The sequence below is a fragment of the Diabrotica virgifera genome, chromosome 1 (assembly GCF_917563875.1).
Source record: "Diabrotica virgifera virgifera chromosome 1, PGI_DIABVI_V3a".
Lineage (NCBI taxonomy): Eukaryota > Metazoa > Arthropoda > Insecta > Coleoptera > Chrysomelidae > Diabrotica > Diabrotica virgifera.
The window spans coordinates 282,331,417-282,356,830 of record NC_065443.1 but is presented as its reverse complement, the minus strand read 5'-3'; the positions used below and the strand labels follow the sequence as shown (position 1 = coordinate 282,356,830).

The window sequence follows — 25,414 nt, the reverse complement described above, 5'->3', positions numbered from 1 at the left end:
TGAGACAGTAACAAAAAGGGCCATCAAATAACAAACAAGAAAGTGGTTCAAGAACTTTAAAAAATAAAGAAAGAAAAGCGGTTGGATCAGATGATATTCCTGGGGAAGTGTTTAGACCAGTGATGTGGGAGAGAGGGGATATGACATAAGAGATGCTCTCGTGTTTACTAAATGGGACCACTTGATTTGACACTTTTGCGAAAGGCAATATGGCGGCGGGCAGGTTTTTTATGTTATACGTGGAATATATGTTGTTAATTATTAAAATTATTAATTAAATATATATTATATATATAATATATATATATATATATATATATATATATATATATATATATATATATATATATATATATATATATATATATATATATATATATATATATATATATATATATATATTGATGTGATCTTGATTATTGATATGAGGTGATATTCTTATTTGTTATTTAATTTAATCAATGCATTAATAATAATTTAATTAATTAACCAGATCACATATCAATATGTTTTCAATCTCAGGGCGAATTATAACATTAATTACTTACATACGTGGCTTCTAAGTATTTCTCAATGGTTCCTAATCGGGATAGGAAAGAAAAGAGTAAAATAATACACACATATGGGTTACAATTGTAATCAAAATATTGTTTATTTTATTTAAATGGCAATCACTGCTTAATATTTGCTATATCTTATTATTCTTAAACATAACATTTACACATGGGAATCTTATTTCCTTTTGGTTTCCAATTGAAAGTTTTTATTAACATTTAACTATTATGATTTATTAGCAACAATTCTATTTAAGTTTGATGAAGCTTTTCTGATATTATTGATTATGTTTCTTCAAATTTAAATGTGGTATTTAGTACGAAAAACCGATACATTCATGTCCAAACAAATGAGACTGACCTTTTTCTGGTGAACTGAGAATGTCTTCACACAAGACCCGTTTCCTGCTATCCTTGGCTGCAATCAAAACCTCGTCCTGGCTTCCAGTAATGTTCTCCTTTGAAACTAGCTCGTATAGCTCTCGTTTCCTGCTTCTGTCGTGATGCTGTGTTCTACCTTTTTCGAAACTGCTATCAGCTACCGGGACACTCTTGGCTCAAGGAGGTTCTTTTACTCTCGACCTGGCCTACTTCTCGTTCCACGATAGATACTCCACACTCACGGAACTACACCGGCTTTCTCACTCTCCGTACACTACCGTCTACTACTCGACTTCACTTCTCGACAGCTCAAAACATTCTGATCTCTATTTGTCATTCATTCCCCTACTTTCTAAATATCCCTTCCAGATTCACAAATCAACCTTCCACCACCAACTCTCATTCGCAGTCTTCCTCAAAACCAATTTTTAATCTTTCTAAATATGCTTAATGGATTTCAAAGAAAATAGTTAATTCCCATTCTAAAATTACTTTCTACTATTTACAAAATTTAATGACCTATTCTCTATTTCCACTAAGTCTTATTTAGCATCGGCTAATGATCGAACCTTCCGCGAACAACGATAATGACCTATTATCGATTTCACTTGAGTTCCGTAAGCTTTTTCTAATCACTTCTTAAAATTAAATATAACAATTTGTTGTATACAGGTTGTTCTAAATTTATATGCCCGTGGTTGAGAAAATTGAAAATATTTTATATTAAATTGAATTTTGTTTATAATTATCAAATTTTAATTTTCATATCAAATAGAAATATAACAAATCCCCGCCTTGTATTCGATAAAATTTATCTGCATTTTTAAATAAATTTTCTCGAGGCAAAACCAACTCCCTGTATATTTCTTTACTTTAATCTACGTCTTATACCCTTTCTTCTTGTATTACTCTAATTAGTCCCACCTGTAGAGTAATTGTTTCCTTATTTTCAGTGTCCTCATCCTGTGTTAGAGTGTCGGCTATTACGTTGTCTTTCCCTTTTTCCCATATCAATCTTCTGTCTTTTTCCTCAGATTTTTCACATACTTTTACCGTGTATTCTGCATCCTCGTTTTCATATGCCTCCTCTTCAAATGCCACTGTTTCGATCATATTCTTTTCACTTTCATTTTTTAGCTTTATTTCTTCTTCTCCTGAGCCCGTCTCTTCTTTTGAGGAATCCCAGGTTTCCTTTGTTTCTGATACTCTCAAATTTTCTTCTTCTGGGCTCAACTCTTCTTTTGAGGAGCCACAGGTTTCATTTTCTTTTATCTTTTTCTGACCTTTTCTCCTTTTTTTTCTTTGTCCTTGCTTCGCTGCCAAATTCATTTCCACTGTTTGTTCTTTACCTGATTCGTCCGTATTTTGTTTCTCATGTTCCTTGTCCTGTTCTTTTTCTTTTTCTTCTGTTAGTTTCATCGTATTATTTTTAAAATCTATCACTACATGTTTTTCTGCCAATTCGTCCACTCCTACTATCATGTCATGTGACATGTTTGGCATTATTACACATTGTAGTGCATACATATTCTTGCCCAGTCGTACCATTACTCGTATGCCTTCATTTATAGTTGCCAATGTCCGTTTGTTTGCGCCCACTAAATTTACCCTAGGTATTTTATAAATTAAATTTGTTAAGTTAACTTCTTCTATTAGTTTTCTGTTGACCAATGTTATTTCAGATCCAGTGTCTATCATAATTTTAATTGGTTTCTCGTTGATAAATCCATCCACAAATTTTAAATTAACTCCATTTTTCTTTTCGTTGTTTCCTGCCAATTTAATAAACTCCTTGGGGTGACAAAAGATTCCTGTTTGATTTTTGGTTTTTAGTGAGCGCCGTCGTGAAAAGACGCCGGTTGCTCATCGTTGTTTATATTTTCGTCATAATGTCTCTCTCCGTCATATTCATCTGTCTGGGTATTATTTACTTCTCTTCTATTTTCTCTTGGTCTGTCGGATCTGTTTCGGTTTTCTCGATATGCCTGTTCATTTTGTCTACCATTATTTCTGTTTTCTTGATTTGAGCGTGTATTGTTTCTGTTCTGGTATTCTCGATTTCTGTCCTCATTCCATTGCCTATTTCTTTGTTCATAATTTCCTCTTCCGTTGTCTCTATTTTCGTTTTCCCTTCTGGGATTAAAATCTCGTCTTGTATAGTCCCTCCTATTTTGATTTCTATCTCTGTAATCTTGTGTTTCTCGGGGCCTGTAATCTTCTCGCGACCTTCTTGATTTTCTTTCTCTTAGACGTGATTCTCTTATTTGTAGGAATTGGCATAAACTATCTATGTCTTTGTAATTTTGCAATGTTATATGGTCTTCCAGCGTTTCCTCGAAATGTCTTTCAATCAGTTCGACTAATTATTCCGATGAGTAATTATATTGTAAATGTTTTGCATTATTGTAAATTTGCAAAGCATATGTCCTTTCTGATACACCCATCCTATCATTGTATTTCCCATTTTGCAATTCCTTGTTAATTTCCAATTGTTGGACTTTTCCCCAGAAATAATTCAAAAATTTTTGTTCAAATTGTTGCCAATTGCCGAATTCTTCTTCTTTACTATCAAACCATAGGCTTGCTTCATATTTGAGATGGTTTCTGATAGTTTCTTTTGCTGTTTCGAAATTTCCGATGTGCTGTATTTTCTTTTTCAGGCTATTTATGAACGGCACTGGGTGTAATCTTCTTACATCCCCGCCAAACCTTATCTTCACGTCATCTGTGCTATGTATAACCATTTCTCTTCTTTCTCCGACATTCTGTTGCGTCCTGTTTTCGGTGACTTGTTTTTCTATTTCTGTGATTCTTTTTTTCACTTCTTCTCTGTCTATTTGGATAGCATTTTCCAACTTATTTTCCAAATTTTCTAGTTCCTTTTTCTGGCCATTCGTTAACTCCTTTATTTTATCTTGAATTTTCATTTCTTGTTCTTGCATGTGACCTTTAATTTTCATTTCATACTTTTCTATGCGTTCCTCCATTTTCTTGTTGTTCTCTTCTATGGCTTGTTTTGTTTCCTTCTGATTTTCTTGCATTATTCTTTTTGTTTTATCCATTTTTTGTTGTGTTTCATCCATTTTTTGTTGTGTTTCATCCATTTTTTGATCCATTTTATCCATTTTCTTTGATGTTTCATTCTGATTTTTATCCATTGCTTGTTTTGTTTCTCTTTGATTGTCATCCAGTTTTTGTGACTGGAGTTGCATCAGTTGTAATAGTTTATCTATTCCTGATAATTCTTGCTGTTCTGATGCCATGATTGTCGTGTCTAAAATATCTTCTTGGTCTGAATGTTCTTTTTGTTTTTTGTTGTCTTTGCTTTGGCTTCTTGTCACAGACATTTGTTTTCAAGAAGTACTGTCCCCGCCAAATATGAAATTTTACTAGTATGTTACCAAGACGACTTTTTCTCACCCAAATATTATAAATTGTCAATAAATATATCAAATGTAAATATCGTAAAAATAAAATATTAAATCAGTTATGTAAAATTTGTACCTAAAGAGATCTAAAATTTTATGTTATCAAATGTAAGTATCTCACTTTTTACCACAGGCATATAAATTTTCAAATACCGGCTTTACTCTTTCTATCCTTCAAATTTGCCACTAGAAATACTTTTCCATGCTTTCCACGTTGGACGACAGTTGATGTGATCTTGATTATTGATACGAGATGATATTCTTATTTGTTATTTAATTTAATCAATGCATTAATAATAATTTAATTAATTAACCAGATCACATATCAATATGTTTTCAATCTCAGGGCGAATTATAACATTAATTACTTACATACGTGGCTTCTAAGTATTTCTCAATGGTTCCTAATCGGGATAGGAAAGAAAAGAGTAAAATAATACACACATATGGGTTACAATTGTAATCAAAATATTGTTTATTTTATTTAAATGGCAATCACTGCTTAATATTTGCTATATCTTATTATTCTTAAACATAACATTTACACATGGGAATCTTATTTCCTTTTGGTTTCCAATTGAAAGTTTTTATTAACATTTAACTATTATGATTTATTAGCAACAATTCTATTTAAGTTTGATGAAGCTTTTCTGATATTATTGATTATGTTTCTTCAAATTTAAATGTGGTATTTAGTACGAAAAACCCATACATTCATGTCCAAACAAATGAGACTGACCTTTTTCTGGTGAACTGAGAATGTCTTCACACAAGACCCGTTTCCTGCTATCCTTGGCTGCGATCAAAACCTCGTCCTGGCTTCCAGTAATGTTCTCCTTTGAAACTAGCTCGTATAGCTCTCGTTTCCTGCTTCTGTCGTGATGCTGTGTTCTACCTTTTTCGAAACTGCAATCAGCTACCGTGAACTCTTGGCTCAAGGAGGTTCTTTTACTCTCAACCTGGCCTACCTCTCGTTCCACGATAGATACTCCACACTCACGGAACTACACCGGCTTTCTCACTCTCCGTACACTACCGTCTACTACTGGACTTCACTTCTCGACAGCTCAAAACATTCTGATCTCTATTTGTCATTCATTCCCCTACTTTCTAAATATCCCTTCCAGATTCACAAATCAAACTTCCACCACCAACTCTCATTCGCAGTCTTCCTCAAAACCAATTTTTAATCTTTCTAAATATGCTTAATGGATTTCAAAAGAAAAATAGTTAATTCCCATTCTAAAATTACTTTCTACTATTTACAAAATTTAATGATCTATTCTCTATTTCCACTAAGTCTTATTTAGCATCGGCTAATGATCGAACCTTCCGCGAACAACGATAATGACCTATTATCGATTTCACTTGAGTCTTATTCAGCATAGGCTAATGATCGAACCTTCCGCGAACAACGACAATGGTACGCGCCATTCACTTTGTTCATTCTAAGCGCATTGTTCCGAGTTTCTTTTAATCACTTCTTAAAATTAAATATAACAATTTGTTGTATACAGGTTGTTCTAAATTTATATGCCCGTGGTTGAGAAAATGAAAATATTTTATATTAAACTGAATTCTGTTTATAATTATCAAAATTTAATTTTCATATCAAAGAGAAATATAACAATATATATATATATATATATATATATATATATATATATATATATATATATATATATATATATTTATATAATATAATACAATTTTATAATTATATACTTTATATAGAACAGAATATACTGCTAAAGAGTTGTTCCGCCATATTGCCTTCCTCATTTAGCCCGTGAAAGCGATCCCATCTACTTCACCTCATGTCACATCCCCTCCCTCCCACATCACTGGTTTAGACATAAACAAGTTTATTTAATATAATTTTGGAAGTTAGACAAATGCCAGATGAATGGAGAAGCCATTACAAAGACTATATTAGTACCTGTTTACGAAAACAAGGGAGATATACAGGATATACTACAGGGCCATAAATCTACTAACTGACACTATAAAAAATATGTGATAGATTAACGATATGTGAGTGATTCAAGAAACGTAAATATTTGATAATCGATTTGGCTTAGCTAAAGAAACAAACGCTCATATGGTAGCCCAAGGGCGCCCCCAGGGAGGGGCCAGGTGGGGCCATCGCCCCCCCTGAGAATTTGGCGAAAGCGTGTAAAAAATATTTAGCTCTCTCTTACTTTATATTATAAAATAAATTCCATATTAATCATAATCGCTCACGAGATATGCCAGTTTAAATGTATTTTTTCTCAATCCCTTATCCCTTCTGACTGAGACGCATATATTTGGATGGAACCGCATCGTTTTCGGTGCGCATGCCGCATGCACTGATGATGTCCGGTCTAGGCTTATCCAGTTGAGAAATGAAATAGGTGGGCTGAACGGCCGATCTGATACGTCTAGTAGTACGGTAGTGCTCACAATTTATATACTGTTATTCATAGAACTTATATTAACGTGTTAAAAGTGTTTTTTGTGCAACGTGTAAGTATTATATAATATACTTTATTTCTCACTTGACCTTAAATAAAATAGGCTTATTTTTACGAGGTAGTTATCTATTGTGTGTAAAGGTAAAAAATACTTTTTTATGAATTAAAATAACATCATTTGCGTCTATGAAGTACAATTACAATATTTATTTCAAAAATTGTGCTTGAAGTTATAATATTTTTTCGGCAGAATGGCCAAAGAAGGGCAATAGTGGGAACTCTTCAAAAACTATGTGAAACCAGATGGACCGAAAAATATAGGGGAATGGGGGGCATGACGGGGTCTCGAGGTAAGACGGGGTACCGCACAAAAACAAGAAACTACACGTTGGTGAATAGCATGCAGTAACTCAATAGGAAGAGTCATTCGATTAACGGTCCCTGCAAGAGAAACTGTGAATGAGAGTGCACGCGTTTTTTGTTTACAAACGGAAAACTGTTTTAGCGATCCGTTGATCTAATTTTGTGCAAGGACAACCATCGTTATTTTAAGGTAATTATGATCACCTCATTAATGACTTTTTTATCGTTGTTTACTAGTATTCTTATTTTGATAATGGCATATTGTTTGTGTGAATACGTTAAACATTTAATTAGTGAATTTTTTTTTTTGTTCAAAGTTACCTTTTGAGGCAAGATGGGGTATTGGGTGCGGGGTATGATGGGACATTGGTGGTAAGTCTGGGTTAATTTAAATTTCTTAATAAATAACATTGGATTATTATTTTAGATAATACCATGGTACGTTCTTACAAGAAAAAAACAAAAAGAGGAGAGTGGTCGAGAGATGCTATGAAAACAGCCATAGATAAAGTGATATCGTCAGAACCCTGGGTAGGCTGCCAGATCTGTGAATGTTGAGCTCACAATGCTTGTGCTAGGGTGGACAATGAAGATCTGGAGCAAATACACATTTTTGTTTGTTTTGTGAGAATTAATTAGCATCACCATCATGCCCCAATTCCATTACCCCATCATACCCCATAGTATGGGGCAAGATGGTTTTTCATAATGTTCTTATTAATGGCTAATTGTTGAAAAATGTGATAGGTTGATTTTCCAAAGATTGTACCAAATCATAGTTAGATTAATGACGTAACGTGCCATCAATTAAAAATAGTAATAAACGTAGTAATTATGTTGTATTTTTGTTATTTTCCTTAGCTACCCCATCATACCCCCCCTTCCCCTAAAGCAATTCGAAAGTTTAGTGAGCAGTTTGTTAGCATCGCTGAAGCACTTCAGACTCTATCGACTGAAGGTAACCGTGACACAAGGCAGAAAGCTTTCCAGCTTGATTGCGCAGTTACAAATACAGCATTTGTGATATGTCTACATGTGATTGCCAAATACTCTGCCAAGTTAGAAATCGTTACGCAAATGTTACAAGGTGTCAGTGTAGATATTTTGAAGATATCAAAACACATTCAGAAGATTACTGAGCTATTCAGTTCAGACCGACAAAATGGAGAAAAAGAGTTTGATAACATTATGGCAAATGTTGAAACAACAGCAAACAAGCTTGGAATCGAGCTCACATGTCCTTGTGTTGCTGCGAGACAGGTTCACAGACCAAATCACTCTACCCAGACTATCAACGAATACTATAGAAAGTCCATTTTCTTGCCTTATTTGGATTCTTTGGTTCAATCGTTGAAAGATAGGTTTTCAGATAGAAACAAACCATCATTTGAAATTTTCAATCTGCACCCTAAAATCATGAAAGATCTTTCTAAGGAAGATTTTGAAAGTCTATTAACAATATAAACAGCACGTATTGTGAATTGTTAGACAACTTTAAGGAGCAATCAATTCTGTGGTTCGACCTTTGGAAAAACACGGAGATAGATGCCAAAGCCTTGGAAAAACTGAACTTAATAGAGGTTCTTGAGCATGAGCATGCCTGCTTTTTGCCGTCAGTAGCAAAAGCCATCCAAATAGCTCTTTGTCTGCCACCAACAACTTGCACCATCGAGCGATCATTCAGGTAACTAACTATAATTTTATTACGTTATATTCTTATCCATGTGTTTCAGTTCTTCTAAAACTTACATTACAATATAACAACCTCGATACTTTTTTACAGCACTCTCAAACGTGTGAAGACCTGGATAAGGAATACGATGTCGAACAATCGTCTAAGTGGGATATGCCTGTTATCTGTACACAGAAGAAAAATAAAAGAAAATAAAGAAAACTTCATGCAGAAAGTAATTGATTTATTTGCGATGGACACCAGAAGAATTCAATTATTATTTAAGTAACATTTTACTGACACTAACCGTGTTGCGTTTTAAACAGCAAAACAATTTTTCTTGTATTTTTTGTTTCAATACCCTTTGCCCCCCCTGAAGAAATATCCTGTGGGCGCCCTTGGGTAGCCATTGATTTTAAGAAAGCATTTAATAGAGTTTCTCTACAGATTCACCAATTAGTTTCCCTGAGGGTCCGTTTCGAAAACTTATGACACTTCCGGGGTTCGGATTTAATGCTACCTGTGTCTGGTTGTTATGATTCGGTTTCTTTGCAGATTCTTGTTAAAAAATATACCTACCCTATAAACAAATTAGAAGGGTGCTGGGCGAAATTTTTGGGCAGAAATTGTTTAACAATTTTTTTAACAAATTCAAAACATGACCTTTTTTGCAACCAAAAATATGTTTTTAGAATTTTTGGGTCATCTTAAACAAAAAAGATCTGTGATTTTCCCAAAATTTGACAGATTTCGGGTTTTAAGCGATTTAAAATTTGAAAAATGCGAAAATAAGCTTTTTTGAAGCTTGAAAACTCATGTTTAAATAATTATTTTTGCGGTGGTTAGTGCCTAAATTGAAGTTTAAACATTCAATTTCAAGATTCTAATGAGTAATCAATTATTTACAGTCTAAATTTTAGACCGTTGTTTTTTAATTTTCAAATATGCGCGATAATTCGCCCGAAATAAGCCTCGATTATTCATTAGAATCTTAAAATTGAATGAATAAACTTTAATTTAGGTACTTAGTCACCTGAAAACCAATAATTTACATATTATAAATTTTCAAGTATCGAGAATCCTTATTTTCGCATTTTTCAGATTTGAGTCGCTGATAACTCGAAAACTATTAACTTTTCAGAAATATGACATGAGACATCTTTTGTTAAAAATTACCCAAAAAAGGCAGAAACGTAATTTTGAATTTGTTTAAAAAAATTGTTTCGCCCGACATCCTTCTGATTTGTTTAAAGGGAACATATTTGAACAGGAATCCGCAAAAAAACGAATCAGAAAAATTTTATTTTGGACACAGCAACACAGTAATATTTTAAAAGCTAAGAATTTATATTGTGAATGTTAATGACCCTTTCTTTAAATCCAGTTATTGAAACTGAGAAATTTAAAATAAATAATCATAGTACAAAATGGTAATTAACATGTTCTCGCTTTTCTACATTAGTTTCAATGCTAGCTTATTAAATCTGAAAACTATTTCAAATAAATGCACAGCTGAAAAGTACTCCCACTTAAATCTACTTGTAGTAGAGAGAAAATGAATACAAAAAACGCACGTGATAATTTTATATACCAGTTTACTTAAATTCAAAATTAATGATTATAATAAGTATGTATAACACCATGGTATGTTTCAAGTTGATTATCCAGTTGGAGTTGACTCCAACTAGTTGGAGTCAACTCTAACAGCTGGTTTCAGTAAAAGTTGATTATAAATATAAAATGAAGATTTATATTCAACATTTACTAGTTAAAGTAGACTCCAACTAGGAAAAGTATACTCTTCCCAATGCCATTTAGTAAAAGTTGATTCTGATTCACACAAACAGCCGATTCTAGAAATTAAATGTTATTACTGAATATGTTCAAATTAGTCTAGGCTGTATCGTCGCCCCCGTTAGGTAAATTACTCCGATTCGATATTTTTGCACAAACTTACTCAAAAAGAGGTCCTTATAACAAATCTACTGGTTGCCAGGCAGTACCTTGATCGATAAATTGTTTAAACAATTTTTTTTAGACAAATTCACACAAATAATTTTTTCACTTCACAAAATAATTTTCCTAACAAGTGCAGAAAGTCATACTTTTCCGCACGCGACTGCAGTTTGCCGAACGACGCGGAGTTCGGCAAGCAGTCGAGTGCGGACAAGAGACTTTCTGCAAGCGTTAGGAACAATATTTTTTCTACGAGTCTTTAAAAAATTACCAAATCTTAATCAATTAATTTAATTAATATGAAAATACATACACAAATTAATTCTTTGACAAGGTTGTCAAAACCAAACTTTCAGCATAATTGGTTAGCATGACGACGATCTTCGTTTCCATGACGACGATTCAAAACCACTGTTACTGTCTACTGATTTGACTTTCGAATATTATGTCAAAATTATTTTATTTCATCGAATTCTCGCGTTAATTTCATTAAAACATGAACACAATAAGATATATTTGAAATAAATTAGTAAATAATATCTAAATATTAGTTTATTGTATGTATTATAATTACTTTAAGGCCATATTAACATATCTAAATTAACACGCGTGCGGAAAAGTAAAACGCGTGCGGAAAAGTAAAACGCGTGCGGAAAAGTAAAACGCGTGCGGAAAAGTAAAACGCGTGCGGAAAAGTAACACGCGTGCGGAAAAGTAAAACTTTCTAAACTAAAACGCGTTCGCGAAAGTAGACATTTTTGCACGCTCGTAGAAAAAATGTATTTTGTGATTTTTCTCTAAAATTGATTGTTGTCGAGTTATACGCGATTTAAAATTTGAAAAATGCGAAAATAGCCATTTTCAAGGCTTAATAACTCGGTTAAAATCCATTAGGTATTATGAAAGTCAGAAAGTGACCAAGTTTATAGCCCCCTCTACAAGATCCAGTAGAAATTTTTGTCACTATTTTATTACTAAGCTTTATCTTTAATTATTAACAATGAGCGCTAAGTGCGTATTAGACGGCCGTCAATGGTGAGTGCTAAAGAGATGCACCATTCCAGCCGTCCAATGGTGAATCTCACTGGCACTCACATTGACGGCCGCCTCAATACACGGTTAGCGTTCATTGTTGATAATTAAAAATAATATCTTATTAATGAAATAATGACAAAAATTTCTTCAGGATCTTATAGAGGTAGCTTTAATCTTTGATTTTTTTTTAGTTTCGACTTTCATAATATATAATATCGTATGGCATTTTTGCCTTTCGGACAGTTCCGGCGCCAATTACACCTTTAACCCTGTTTCAAGTAACTAGTGTCGATGTACACTAGCCCAGGGGGACCTACGGCTTAACGTGCTCTCCGAGGCACGGTGAGACGGCTCGTGTCATTATTGGAAATGAAAATGGTTTGTCTTTGGCAGAGCTCGAACCCACGTGCACTGGCCCGTGAGGCCAGCGATTATGCCGTTACTCTACGGCCGCTCGCTCGACTTTCACAATAATTATCTTTAACCGAGTTATTAAACATTGAAAATGGTTATTTTGGCGATTTTCAAATTTTAAGTCGCTAATAACTCGACAACAGTCAATTTTAGAGAAAAAAAGGCCCAAAGGATCTAAAAAAAATTGTACGAAGTGAAAAAATTATTTTTGCGAATTTGTTTAAAATCATTGTTTATCGCCAAACGTCACTAAAATCATTCATTATTGTACTCATTTGCCCTCATTTTCGGCAGTAAAGTATCACTTTGTTGTATTGAAAGAAGAATGTTACTTTACCTGCCGCGATTATTAATCAAATTAACCGAGATTGAATGTAAGTGGTCAATGGCAGCAATCGATTATTTATTTGAGTGAAATTAAAATTTATTTACTTTAATTATTAAAAATATTGTACAAAATTTATCTTATTATTAATAAAATTTATGTCAAAAAGTAAAATTCTGTAGTATTTCGCAATTATATTCATACAAAATAAATCAAAACTTTACAGATTTAGTAATTAGGTAGGTATACAATATTGATAACTATCGATTAAACATCAAAACCGGCCATCGTGCAAAAGTCATCTGTCATTAATGTCATACGAATTTTTTATTTCGTCTAAAATTAATTTCCTCAAAGTTGTAAGTAAGTGTTAATGTTTTTTATGATTGACGATACAATTTTGTACGCACCATCTCAATACTCTTTATCGAACGCGTCTGTTGCTCGCTTCGCTTCCTCTGCTCGTAATATCAGACTCGTTCCATAAAGAGCCACTTTACTGACTTGGTATATAAATAACTATTAAACAATTTTTCGACCACGGTACTGCCTAGTACCATCTGTCCGACAGCGAGTATAACTCCTTGATAATTATAACAGGTAGAATGACAAATGAGGTGTCAAACGAAAGATTAATATCCAAGGACGGTACTAAAGGTGACAAATTTAACCTAGGCTGTCTATCCGTCCGTCCGCGAATATAACTCCTCCGTCATTATAACAGGTAGAATGACAAATCTTCTTTTTCTTCTTTTTGTATAGACATTACTTTGTCTGTTTTTTCAATGTGCTTCTAGTAAGTTGTCGTTCCATCGTTTTCGTGGTCTTCCCACTGAACGTCCTCCTATTGGGGAACCGTCTCTCGCTGTCCTGACTACATTCTATCTATTCTTCTGTTTCTTACCCAGTTATTAATGTTATCCACCTTGCATCTCCGTCGTATATCTGTACTTCTAGCTCTGTCCCATAGAGTCTTACTATCGATTTTTCATCTCGGCTGTTTCGAGCAATCTTTTTGTCCTCTCTGTGTCGGGTTGTGTTTCTGCCGCGTATGTCATTATTGGTCTGATGACTGATTTGTAAATTCTGCCTTTCATTTCTTTTCCGATATGACAAATGATGTGTCAAATGAAAGCTTATAATCCAAGGATGGTAATATTCATTTTCTTCTTTCATCCATTAAATCCAATATTTCCTCGGTCATCCATCTTTGCTTCCGTGGTCGCTGTTTTGTGAGCATTTCAGTTGCCGTTGCAAGGGCGTGTCTGATTTCCTCCCGAAGGCGAAAGTTAAGGATGTTTAATTATATGACAGTGTGCTAAAAAACAGTGCGAAAAAGTAAAACCCATTTAAAATACATTGTTACTTCAGACACACTTTAAACCCTTCATGTACTGCTATCTATATTTACAATTTTCACACAATAAAACCTTTACTACATAATATGAGATAGAGTAGATAAAAATTATTTTTGTGAATTTGGTTAACAAAAATTGGTTAAACAATTTTTCGACCGCGGTACCGCGTGACACCCTGTGTATTTGTTATAAGGATTGTTATACGGATGTACATATTTCTTTGAGTAAGTTTGTGCAAAAAAATCGAATGAGAATAATTTACCTAACGGGGGCGACGTTACAGACTATACTAATAAGTAGTTGAAACGGTCAAAACAAAGAAACGCACACTCATCAAAAATGCACTTGAGATTCTCGTATAATCAACAATTACTGAATCGATCCAGTAAGAGTCAACTCCAACTAGTAAAAGTTGATTTAAATTTTTAAAATCAACTTTTACTGCTCGTTTCAGTTGGAGTTGACTCCAACTAGTTGGAGTCAACTCTAACTGAGAATCAACTTGAACTGTAACATATACAATCATAAGATTCGATTCCAGCAATAAAATTGCTGTTAAATAACTTTTCCCAAAAATGGCCTATTCTCCGATAATCTGCTCAGACTATTAGGATTAGAAGGCAGACAGTGGTATGTTGTGTGACAGACTGATAGATAAATTATTGCAATGAAACCGAATGGAAAATTTTATAAAACTGCCATAAGACTGGCTGTGATGTACAGAACTAAATGTTGGGAAGGTAAAAATAAAGAGGAACAAAGAATGCATGTGGCGAAAATAAGAATGCTGAAAAATAAGTATATTGGGGAAGTTTAGGGATGGCACCAATTAATACCAAAATGAGAGAGCACATCTTAAGATGGTTTGGTCATGGTTAACGTCGAGATGTTAACCACCCAATTCGATGAATTGCTGAACTGCGGATTCCTGGAAGGAGTAGTAGAGGAAAACCAAAAAAGACCTGGAGGAAGATGCTTAGGCAGGATATGTCGGCAAAGAGGATTGATGTTCATATGAACCAAGATTGAAGCTTATGAAGAATAGAAGTTTGTGATAGAGGCAACGTGAATAATGATGAGGAAATATTACGTTGTGTAAAAAACATTTAAACTAAAATCATTGTTGTAAGGTCAACTACACTAAAAAGGCTTCCCATTATCAATTTTTATCATTTTTGCTACGTAGGATTACAAATAATATACGGCCGAATTCTTTTCTCTTTCAAAATCTCAATTCCGGTCCAACGCTAGCAGCACGTCTAACCAAAAAATCCTCGCTGTGATACAAATTTATATCTCTAATTAAAACCACGGAACTTGTCGAATATGGTAGTTTGCTAAAAGTTATGATATGACATCAACTACTCGCCCTAAAAACCAAATTATGCTGGGGGTATTTTCGGGACGGTAGGAAGTAAAAAGAGAAAAGCAATTTTGTCGGTAAATAATTTCTGCTGTAGATCCGTTGTACGTTGCCAAGTTTACATATTTTTTCAAAGTTCTAGGGTTAATGCTTAAGTTTAGTTCTAGTACGAAGGTACGATAAATTAAGACATGCGCTAATAGGCTCAAAAAAGATAAAAACATCCAAAAAACTAAAGAGGTATTAACTTGTTAAATACTACCCTAAAAATTACAATTAAAATTTTACATGAATCAGAGGATAAGTTTGCAGATAAACAATAGGGTTTTCGTACTAGAAGATAGTGCACAGATGCAATATTCGTCATAAAGCAAATTACTGATAAATCACTAAAGCATAATAGACCAGAATTTCTATGTCTGATTGACTTGAAGAAAGCATTTTTGATAGAGTAAGACTTAAAGATGAAAACCATATTCTGTATAATAAATAAATTAGCCTAGATATCATAAAACCTATTGAAGACATCTACCAAAACAACAAAATGGAACTCAGAATAGATGGACAACTTACAGAACCTACAGGATAAGACTCATTGCGCCCTTATGCTCCTCAATTTAAGCATGGATGAAATCATGAAAAGCGTCAACAAAGGAAGAGAATTCATAATGGGAAACAAAGAAGTAAAAATACTCTAAAATCAATGGGAAAATCCCAATAGTTGGCTGTATACCATAGTTTAAAAAACTCATACAGAAGCAAAAACTTCAAATTGGATTCTGATATAAAATCGTTTATTAACATCTATCTAAAAAGTCATCCAAATGGATTGCAAAACGTTTTCGTTCTAATTCAGAACATCTTTAGTGCCTAGAATGAAGTATTTCCACGTTAGATTAAAGCAAAAAGGTTAAAATTGTGACTGTTAGAAAGAAAAAACATGTGGGAATACTTACATTCTGCAGAGTAGTTTGAAACTAGCACACTATTTAAAGTGGTAACCCCATAATATATGGTTTACATATTACTATATTAATGGAATATGTTGACTACAAGTCGATGTTGTTAGATATAATAGAATACATGCCTAAAGGGCAACATGCTTCCCTGATCGAAAATGCTAAGTACTTGCCAGTTCAATGGGCACAGACCAACTGAGAAAATAGGAAATGGACATTCAATATGACAAGAGTGACATGACATGACAAGATAAAGCCAATTTTTGCTTAAAGCTTAAAAAGTGTAGTTTGATTTTGGATTTTTAGTGAAATGTAAAGGTTGTTAATAAAAATCTGAAAATGCAATTTAAATTATTTAAATATTATAATATATTGTAAAGTCTCAATTAGCAACTTTCTTTTCCAGAAAAACTTATGGATTTTATAGATTTAATGTAGGTATATTTCATGGTTCAAAGTGTGACGTCATCGAATGTGAAATGACAAGATGAAAGTTAAATTTAGTTAAATAAAATGAAATATACTACATACTAAACAATTAATGGACTGATGTGGAACAATAGGAAGTTAAATGAACCAAAAATTCAGAATTTTAAGAGTGTTTTATGAGATGTACCGTTGGTTGCCTAACAAGATGAGGGTTCGAGTATTGTGAGATACAGATAACAGTAATGAAGAAAGCGACCATTTTAGTGTGTTAAATTTATTAGCATATTATTGTACTCATTAATTATGTCTGTTAAAAGTTGGAGAGGAATTGTGGAAAAATTAAAGTAACTAAAGGATACAGATAGTGAAGTAAATGTTGGTGTCAAAGATATGATTTTAATGAAATGTAGTGGAGTTAATACAAGTATGTAATAAATTTCATAACGGAAAAGGAGGGAATAAACTATGTGACAGCAAAGTCTAATTGACTTTATGTTGTTTTGGATGGACTAAAGGAATTCGAGAAAATATACCTTGAAAGGCTACCAGACGGAGTGATTAGTGAATGAACAATAGAATGAGAGCTAACTAATATGGGTCAAATTGTGGGTTGATGTCAATATGTAAAGAAGAATCTAAATTGACTGAGTATCAAAAATAGAGAACTATGAGTTTGATTTCTATAGGTGGTAGTGGAGTGAACAAACTGAACCAAATGAACTTATATAAGTGCAGGAGTTTGTGAACGTATATGGTAGATATGACCAACTGAATAAACAAACAAATGTAAAAAACAAAATACTAATGTGAAATTTAAATTAGGATAACTGGATAATGGGGGTTGCCTGATATGAATGAAAAACAAAAGAAAGATAGGAAAGAGATGAAAAGGATAGTATATGCATTGAAAAATTAATTATTATAATCTGAAAGAGCTTTGAATGAATGTGTGATAACGGATTTTGGTGTACAATACCCTATTGTTAAGTAAAGTCTAAATAATCTAAAAAGAAGAAGGTGACAAGAATGTTGATAATAAAAGGAGAGTGAGATATGTGGCAGACCAGAGTAATTAACTGTATGATGTTTTTAAAATGGGATAAATGAGGACGAGTAATTAACATAACAGGCAACAAGACAACATGATTAGTGTGTAAAGTTACATTCCAACAAGAGACAATAAACCAGATCAAGATTTAAGGGTTATTAATAATAAGAAAGCAACAATCTAATGGATTATGAAAGAATTGGTGAGCTGAGATCTGGAGGACCCGAAACGACAGAGACATGAGGCTAGACATAGACAAAATGACTAGTAAAAGAAACAAATATGAAGGAGGATAGGGAATAAAAGAATCGAAAAATAGAGAAATCGGTTTATCTCACAATACTCGAACCCTCATCTTGTTAGGCAACCAACAGTACATCTCATAAAAAACTCTTAAAATTTCGAATTTTTGGTTCATTTAGCTTCCTATTCTTCCACGTCAGTCCATTAATTGTTTAGTATGTAGTATATTTAATTTTATTTAACTAAATTTAAGTTTCATCTTGTCATTTCACATTCGATGACGTCACACTTTGAACCATGAAATATACCTACATTAAATCTATAAAATCCATAAGTTTTTCTGGAATAGAGAGTTGCTAATTGAGACTTTACAATAGATTATAATATTTAAATAATTTAAATTGCACTTTCAGATGTTTATTAACAACCTTTACATTTTACTAAAAATCCAAAATCAAACTACACTTTTTCAGCTTTAACCAAAAATTGGCTTTATCTTGTCATGTCATGTCACTCTTGTCAAATTGAATGTCCATTTCCTATTTTCTTAGATGGTCTGGCCCATTGAACTGGCAAGTACCTAGCATTTTCGAGCGGGGAAGCATGTTGCCCTTTAGGCATGTATTCTATTATATCTAACAACATCGACTTGTACTCAACATATTCCAGTAATATATAATATGTAAACCATATATTATGGGGTTACCACTTTAAATAGTGTGCCAGTTTCAAACTATTCTGCAGAATGTAAGTATTCCCACATATTTTTTTCTTTCTAACAGTCACAATTTTAACTTTTATGCTTTAATCTAACGTGGAAATACTTCGTGAAGATGTTCTGAATTAGAACGAGAACGTTTTGCAATCCATTTGGATGACTTCTTAGATAGTTTTTAATAAACGATTTTATACCAGAATACAATTTGAAGTTTTTACTTCTGTATGAGATTTTTAAAAATACTCTGTTACGCAGACGACTCAATACTGATAGCCCAAGATGAAGATGCAAAAATTAGCCCGCAAATTTAACATAAGAGAAAAAGAATTCGACATGACAATTCATTTCAGAAACCTAAAACAATAGTAATCAGTAAGGAATCAATTAGATGTAAAATAGAAATTGATGGCATTAGTATTTACCAAGTAATGGAAATAAAATACCTTGAAATTACACTCCCCAGCTACGAATACCTGGACGAAAAGTGAGAAATCTTAAGGATTGGATATTTTTATTTTCAGATAATTTGCCACATTATCCAGTTTTTACATGATCCAAACTATATTTATATATTTATTGTGCTTCTATTTATTACTGTCGTCTTCTGTGATTTTTTGCTTCGGTTTTAACGCTGCAGATTAGTTACCCAATTCATCTAAGGGAGGATACAATACATACATATGTACATGTAAATACATAAGTGTAACTACTAGATAATTTTTCTGTATAATATCGGCAACACTGTGCTTGTTTCGTAACTCGTGACGTAAACCTGTAAACATGTGCGATTGGGTGCAATGAAAAGTCGATTAGGACTTTTTCCCGATTGGTTAGTTAAACGTAAACAAATTTATTTTTAAAGGTATGTGATTTAATTATTTGTGCTGTTTTTATAATAATTACTGTAGATTTTAAAAGTCTCCGCACATATTTTCCTTCTGTCTAATGATAATGTAGCATTTAAATAATATATTCCTTTTGTGCCTGTAGTCTTTTTACTTAACTGATGGTTTATGCTCTTTTTGAGCATAACAAAGGGTATTTGATAATGAAATTTTTATTATAAAATAGTTACCATGCTATTTACATGCAACATCTAAGAAAATTAAAAAGATAAAATAAAAAAAAGAAACTCACTTTCAGGGTAATCAATACTTCGCCAGAAATATTGTGACCCCTTTCTTGCAATCCCTAAAAATAAATATAAAGTGCACTAAAAAACGAAAAATATATAAAAATAGTAAAAATCAATAAAAATAATATAAGACAATATAAAATGCACAGTCTACATAACAAACAGTAGTGCGAATCTACGACTCAATATTTTTCTTTGATTTAGAGGTCACGTATGTTATTCGGTGATCGTATTGTTTGCTTATAATGTGTAACGTTATGCCACCGCTCTGTACACACGTAGTCCCACCTTATTTTCCACCAGCAGCGACGGAAGATGGGAGATGGATGACGGGCAACAATATAAAATAAGGTTTACCACAACAGAGGGGAGAAAGGTTTGCTGGCAACCTTTCTTCTCCTTCATCTCTATATAGCTTCTGCGTTAAAACAACAACACCACCTTCTAAAGCCCCTGCTTATTAACGATTTTACTCCTCCATCTACATCACTCCAACATTCCACACACTAGTTTACTCGCATCGTTCCTACACTCCTGAAAAGGAGTTTACAGTACCTTGAAGAGTAAGAGGCTTAAGCCTAAACGGGGAATAAATAACGTGTTTCGTTCGTTCGTTACGGCAACAGAGGGGAGATTTTTACCAGAGTGTTGATCTGATATCAACCAACTGATCTGAAACCAACAAAGTGTTGGTTTAGTAGCAGCTCTCAAACACGCTCTTAAAGTGTTGATTTAAGGCCAAACCGTCCTGCCGCGGCGACGAAGTATTGATTGCTGCTTTCCTGTTCTTTACGGATTGAGTATTGATCGACCCATCCACGTCTAGCCCAGAAAAAGTACTGATTGTTCTTTCTACTTGGCTTGTGTGTATATTACCTAACGCATCTTATTTTCGATTCAATTAACTGTATTTACTGTTCGCAGTTATCAAGAGTGGATCTTAGCATCGGGGATATCTTCGTTAGGATTGAATTTTACTTTTTCTTATTTTATTGTACGAAGAAGATAATTTTAGGTTTGTTCCAGCAGACATTTTCAGAACCAATTCTGAACTAATAGGTACGGAACTTTTGAGTGCGCATGTCAATTCCTAGTTAATTCAGAATCGATTCAGTTTTTGGCAGTGGCTGGAACACATGCATTTTATTAAATTAAAACTGGCATTTGATAGATGACATATGATATTGTCATGTCAAATACAAAGCGTTATTTTCATTTTCAGGCTTTACTTTCATTCAGGTGTTTGATTGTTAACTTGCCATTGCCACCACTTGCCTCAGTATTAAAATATGGGCTTTGCATAAATTTTTCTTCCAACTGATGATATACATTTCTTGGTACTCGAAAATGTTCCACAAACATTTCATCACTATATTGAGGAACAATTACTTCATTATAATTTCTGTTTCTAACGCCTGCTTCTTGATGATTTTCTAATAATAATAATAATTCTTCATCACTAGATACTTAAACTATCCATGTCTGAATCGAAATCTTCCATTTTCAATAAAGTTTTCAAATTAGATAAACACTACTATGTAAGTATTTCCATTCTACAATACAGAAAAAGCAGACACATTTTACTGACACATATTATAGAATAACAAAAATAAGTAATGAAGTTCGACATTCGATTAATCAAGATTTACGCATGTGCGAACTAAAAATCCAGTTTAAAATCGAGGATCGAATTTACGATTCTAGATTGGTTCGGAATTAAAAGTTCTTTGGGCTAGAACACAGAACCAATAATCTCCGCGAATTTATAATCCTGTACTTCTCGTTGCTGGAACGCGTTTTTTGTAAAGCGCACGCTCAGTACGATCCTGAATCAGTTCAAGATTCTGCTGGAACAACCTTTTTGTTTTTGTTATTTATTTATTAATAATGCATTTTTATTTAACTTAAATTTCTGTTTTACTGAATCTGCTGTCTAGCAGAGCTAGTCGTTAAAAATGTAAGAGTAAGTATAAAACTGGGAACTGAGTCACTAAAAATAACAGTTTATTCGATCTCTAGCGATTTAATATCAAGATAGCAGCTGAATAAATTTCAAAGGTAGGTACTATAGATGTACGCACTATCATTTGTTAATCATACTGTGCGCCATCTATCCCATTACAACCAAAAAACCAAGCCAAAATGTAATAATCTACCTAGAATGTAACCAAACATCTATGCAAACCTGCTAAACATAAAAATACTCTAAATGTAACAATAAATAAATAATACTCCACTACAAAATATATTGAGAAAAGACCGAAAACTGAAAAAGTCAAACCTTGACAGCGACGATCTCGGCGTACCCCAAGGTTCCTCCCCGTAGCGTCGTTACTGATCGTTTCAGTGTCTGAAAACCACGTTGACAAGCTTAAATGATATTTAGTCCAGAAAGCCACTGCGCATCCGCTAGGAAAAATATTCTGATTCGGATTTTTTGCACAATCTTACTCAAAAAGGACCCCTTTTAACAAATTTGCATGTTGCCAGGACCAAAAGTGGGTCTAAAATTTTTTAAACGTTTTTTTTGTTTTTTTCCCAAAATTATTTTTTTGCATGGAAAAACGTTTTTTTAGATTTTTTGGATCATTCCAAACAGAAAAGGTCTTTAGTGACTTTTCTCTAAAAATGATAGTTTTTGACATATAAGCGATTAAAAATTGAAAAATTGCGAAATCGGCCATTTTTAACCCTCAAAAACTATATGAAAAACTGAAAATTTGAATGTTGTCAAGGTAGGTAGATATTCTTTAAACATCGATTGATGAAATCCCGAAGAGTTTTTTGCAATACAATATTCAAAACTCCTTTGTTCTTTAATTGCTAATCAAGCGTGCGCGACACTATTTTCCACCGACATCGACAGTGTGGTGCAAATGAAAGGAATAAATTCGTTATTTCGTAAACCGGGGAATTTAAGGAAAAATCCCGAAACAGGTCGATTTTTATTTTTAAGCTATGATATTGTGGCATTTATGATATACTAGTGACGTCATCCGTCTGGGCGTCATGACCTAATCGATGATTTTTTTAAATGAGAATAGGGGTCGTGTGGTAGCTCATTTCAAAGCTTCTTCAATTATCTATTCAGTAATGTAAACATTTACCTAATTGTTTATACAGGGTGTCCTTCTACTTCTTTTTTTGTCAAATAATTTAATTTAATAAAAATTTTTTGGACACCCTGTGTAAATAATTATGTAAATGTTTATATTACTGAATAGAGAATTGAAGAACCTTTCAAATAAGCTAGCACACGACCCGTATTCTCATTAAAAAAATCATCGATTACGTCATCACGTCCAGATGGATGACGTCACTAGTATACCATATATGCCACAATATCGTAACTTAAAAATAAAAATCGACCTGTTTCGAAATTTTTCCTTAAAGTCGCCGGTTTACGAAATAACGAATTTATTCCTTTCATTTGCACCATACTGTCGGTGGAAAATAGTGTCGCGCACGCTTGATTAGCAATTAAAAAACAAAGGAGTTTTGAATATTGTATTGCAAAAAACTCTTCGGGATTTCATCAATCGATGTTTAGTTCTCTAAAACTATCTACGTACCTTGCCTCCTTGGCAACATTCAAATTTTCAGTTTTTCACATAGTTTTTGAGGGTTAAAAATGGCCGATTTCGCAATTTTTCAATTTTTAATCGCTTGTATGTCAAAAAGTATCATTTTAGAAAAGTCACTAAAGACCATTTCTGTTTGGAATGATCCAAAAAACCTAAAAAAACTTTTTTACATGCAAAAAAAATAATTTTAGGAAAAAAACAAAAAAAACGTTTAAAAATTTTTGACCACCTTTTGGTCTTGGCAACATGCAAATTTGTTAAAAGGAGTCCTTTTTGAGTAAGATTGTGCAAAAAATCCGAATCAGAATATTTTTCCTAGCGGATGCGCAGTGTCTTTCTGGACTAATTCATGGTTCATGTATAGATGTATGATCAACTATCTACACCAAAAACTACCATGCAGCAAATACAAGTAGTGAAGTCTATTGGCTATTCACGAAATGAAATTGATAAGATGGGAAATGAGATGAAAAAATGGTATAGGTAACGATATCAACATATTAAGCTAAATCAAAATGATGGAAATCGACAGTATCCCTGTTGCAGACTTTGTCTAATGTTTGAAATTCTACAGGAATGCGAGTTTTTCAATATGTAAAATGTTGTATTACTATACAGGGTGTTTCATTAATAATTGTCCATATAGTAACTGGAGAAACCTTAGCACAAAATACGAAGATTTAACCTAAAACATCTAAATAAAATGTGGTTCCATACTGAGTTACAGGGTGTTTTATCTAAAAATTTAAAAACTATTTTTGCTCAACATTTTAAAACTATTCGACGTGTCCTTTTCATACTTGGCAGGAAGTATAGGTAGTGTACATATTAGTAAATTATGTTAAACAAACGTTTCTGGCTATTACCAGAGGCGTACGACGGGAGAAAGTGAATGGTTGACCCTTTTCAAATTCTACGCCACTGGCGAAATTGCCATTTTAGTTCAATTTTTGGATTCTCCAATACTTTATATGAAAATAATATACTCTTAATTCGTAACGATAAAGTCATTAGTTTTCGAGATCTTTGAAGTTAAAAATGAAACGACACGGTTATTTTGATTAATTTATTGTGTCGCTTCATTTTTAATTTCAAATATCTCGAAAACTAATAATTTTATCGTTACGAATGAAGAGTATATTATTTTCATAAAAAGTATTGCAAAATCAAAAATGTACACTAAAATAGCAATTTCGTCAGTAGCGTAGAATTTGGGAAGGGTCAACTAGCCACTATCCCCTGTCGTACGCCTCTGGTAGTAGCTAGAAAAGTTTATTTATCTTAGTTTAGTAGGGTTTACAGTACCTAAATTTTCTGCCAAGTATGATAAGGATACGTCAAATAGTTTTAAAGTACTGGGTACATATAATTTTTAAATTTTAGTCATATGTATGAATCATATCATAAATTAATCAAAATAACTGTGCCGTTTCATATTTAATTTCAAATATATCGAAAACTAATGACTTTATCGTTACCAATGAAGATTATATTATTTACGTAGAAAGTATTGGAGAATCTAAAAATGGCACTAAAATAGTAATTTTCCAGTGGCGTAGAATTTGAGAAGGGTCAACCATTCACCATCCCCTGTCGTACGCCTCTGGTAGTAGCTAGAAACGTTTGTTTATCGTAATTTAGTAGGGTGTCTAGTAGTCGCACTTTTTGCCAAGTATGAAAAGGATACATCGAATAGTTTTAAAATGCTGAGCAAAAATAGTTTTTCAATTTTTAGATAAAACACCCTGTAACTCAGTAAGGAACCACATTTTATTTAGGTTAAATCTTCGTATTTTGTGCTAAGGTTTCTCCAGTTACTATATGGACAATTATTAATAAAACACCCTGTATATGAATTGTACTGTCCTATAGATTTCTAAAAAAGAAACAAAAATTATTATCCTCGTCAAAGAGTGAATAGTCTGCATCATATTCATCAGTGGTATCACAGCCCTTTATGAGGCCAAAAGCTTCTACAGAAGAATCCTCCATT

General features: G+C 33.1%; 1 protein-coding gene across 15 annotated transcripts in view; it reads right to left on the bottom strand.

Moving 5' to 3' along the window:
• Positions 1 to 25,414, bottom strand: part of LOC114327356 (collagen alpha chain CG42342) — a 179,577-nt gene that overhangs the window by 94,778 nt on the left and 59,385 nt on the right. For all 15 annotated transcript variants that reach the window (XM_050642091.1, XM_050642092.1, XM_050642090.1 and 12 more), the window contains one exon: positions 19,840 to 19,893. In XM_050642091.1, coding sequence (XP_050498048.1) covers positions 19,840 to 19,893 — 54 coding nt within the window. The remainder of the gene's footprint in view (positions 1 to 19,839; positions 19,894 to 25,414) is intronic.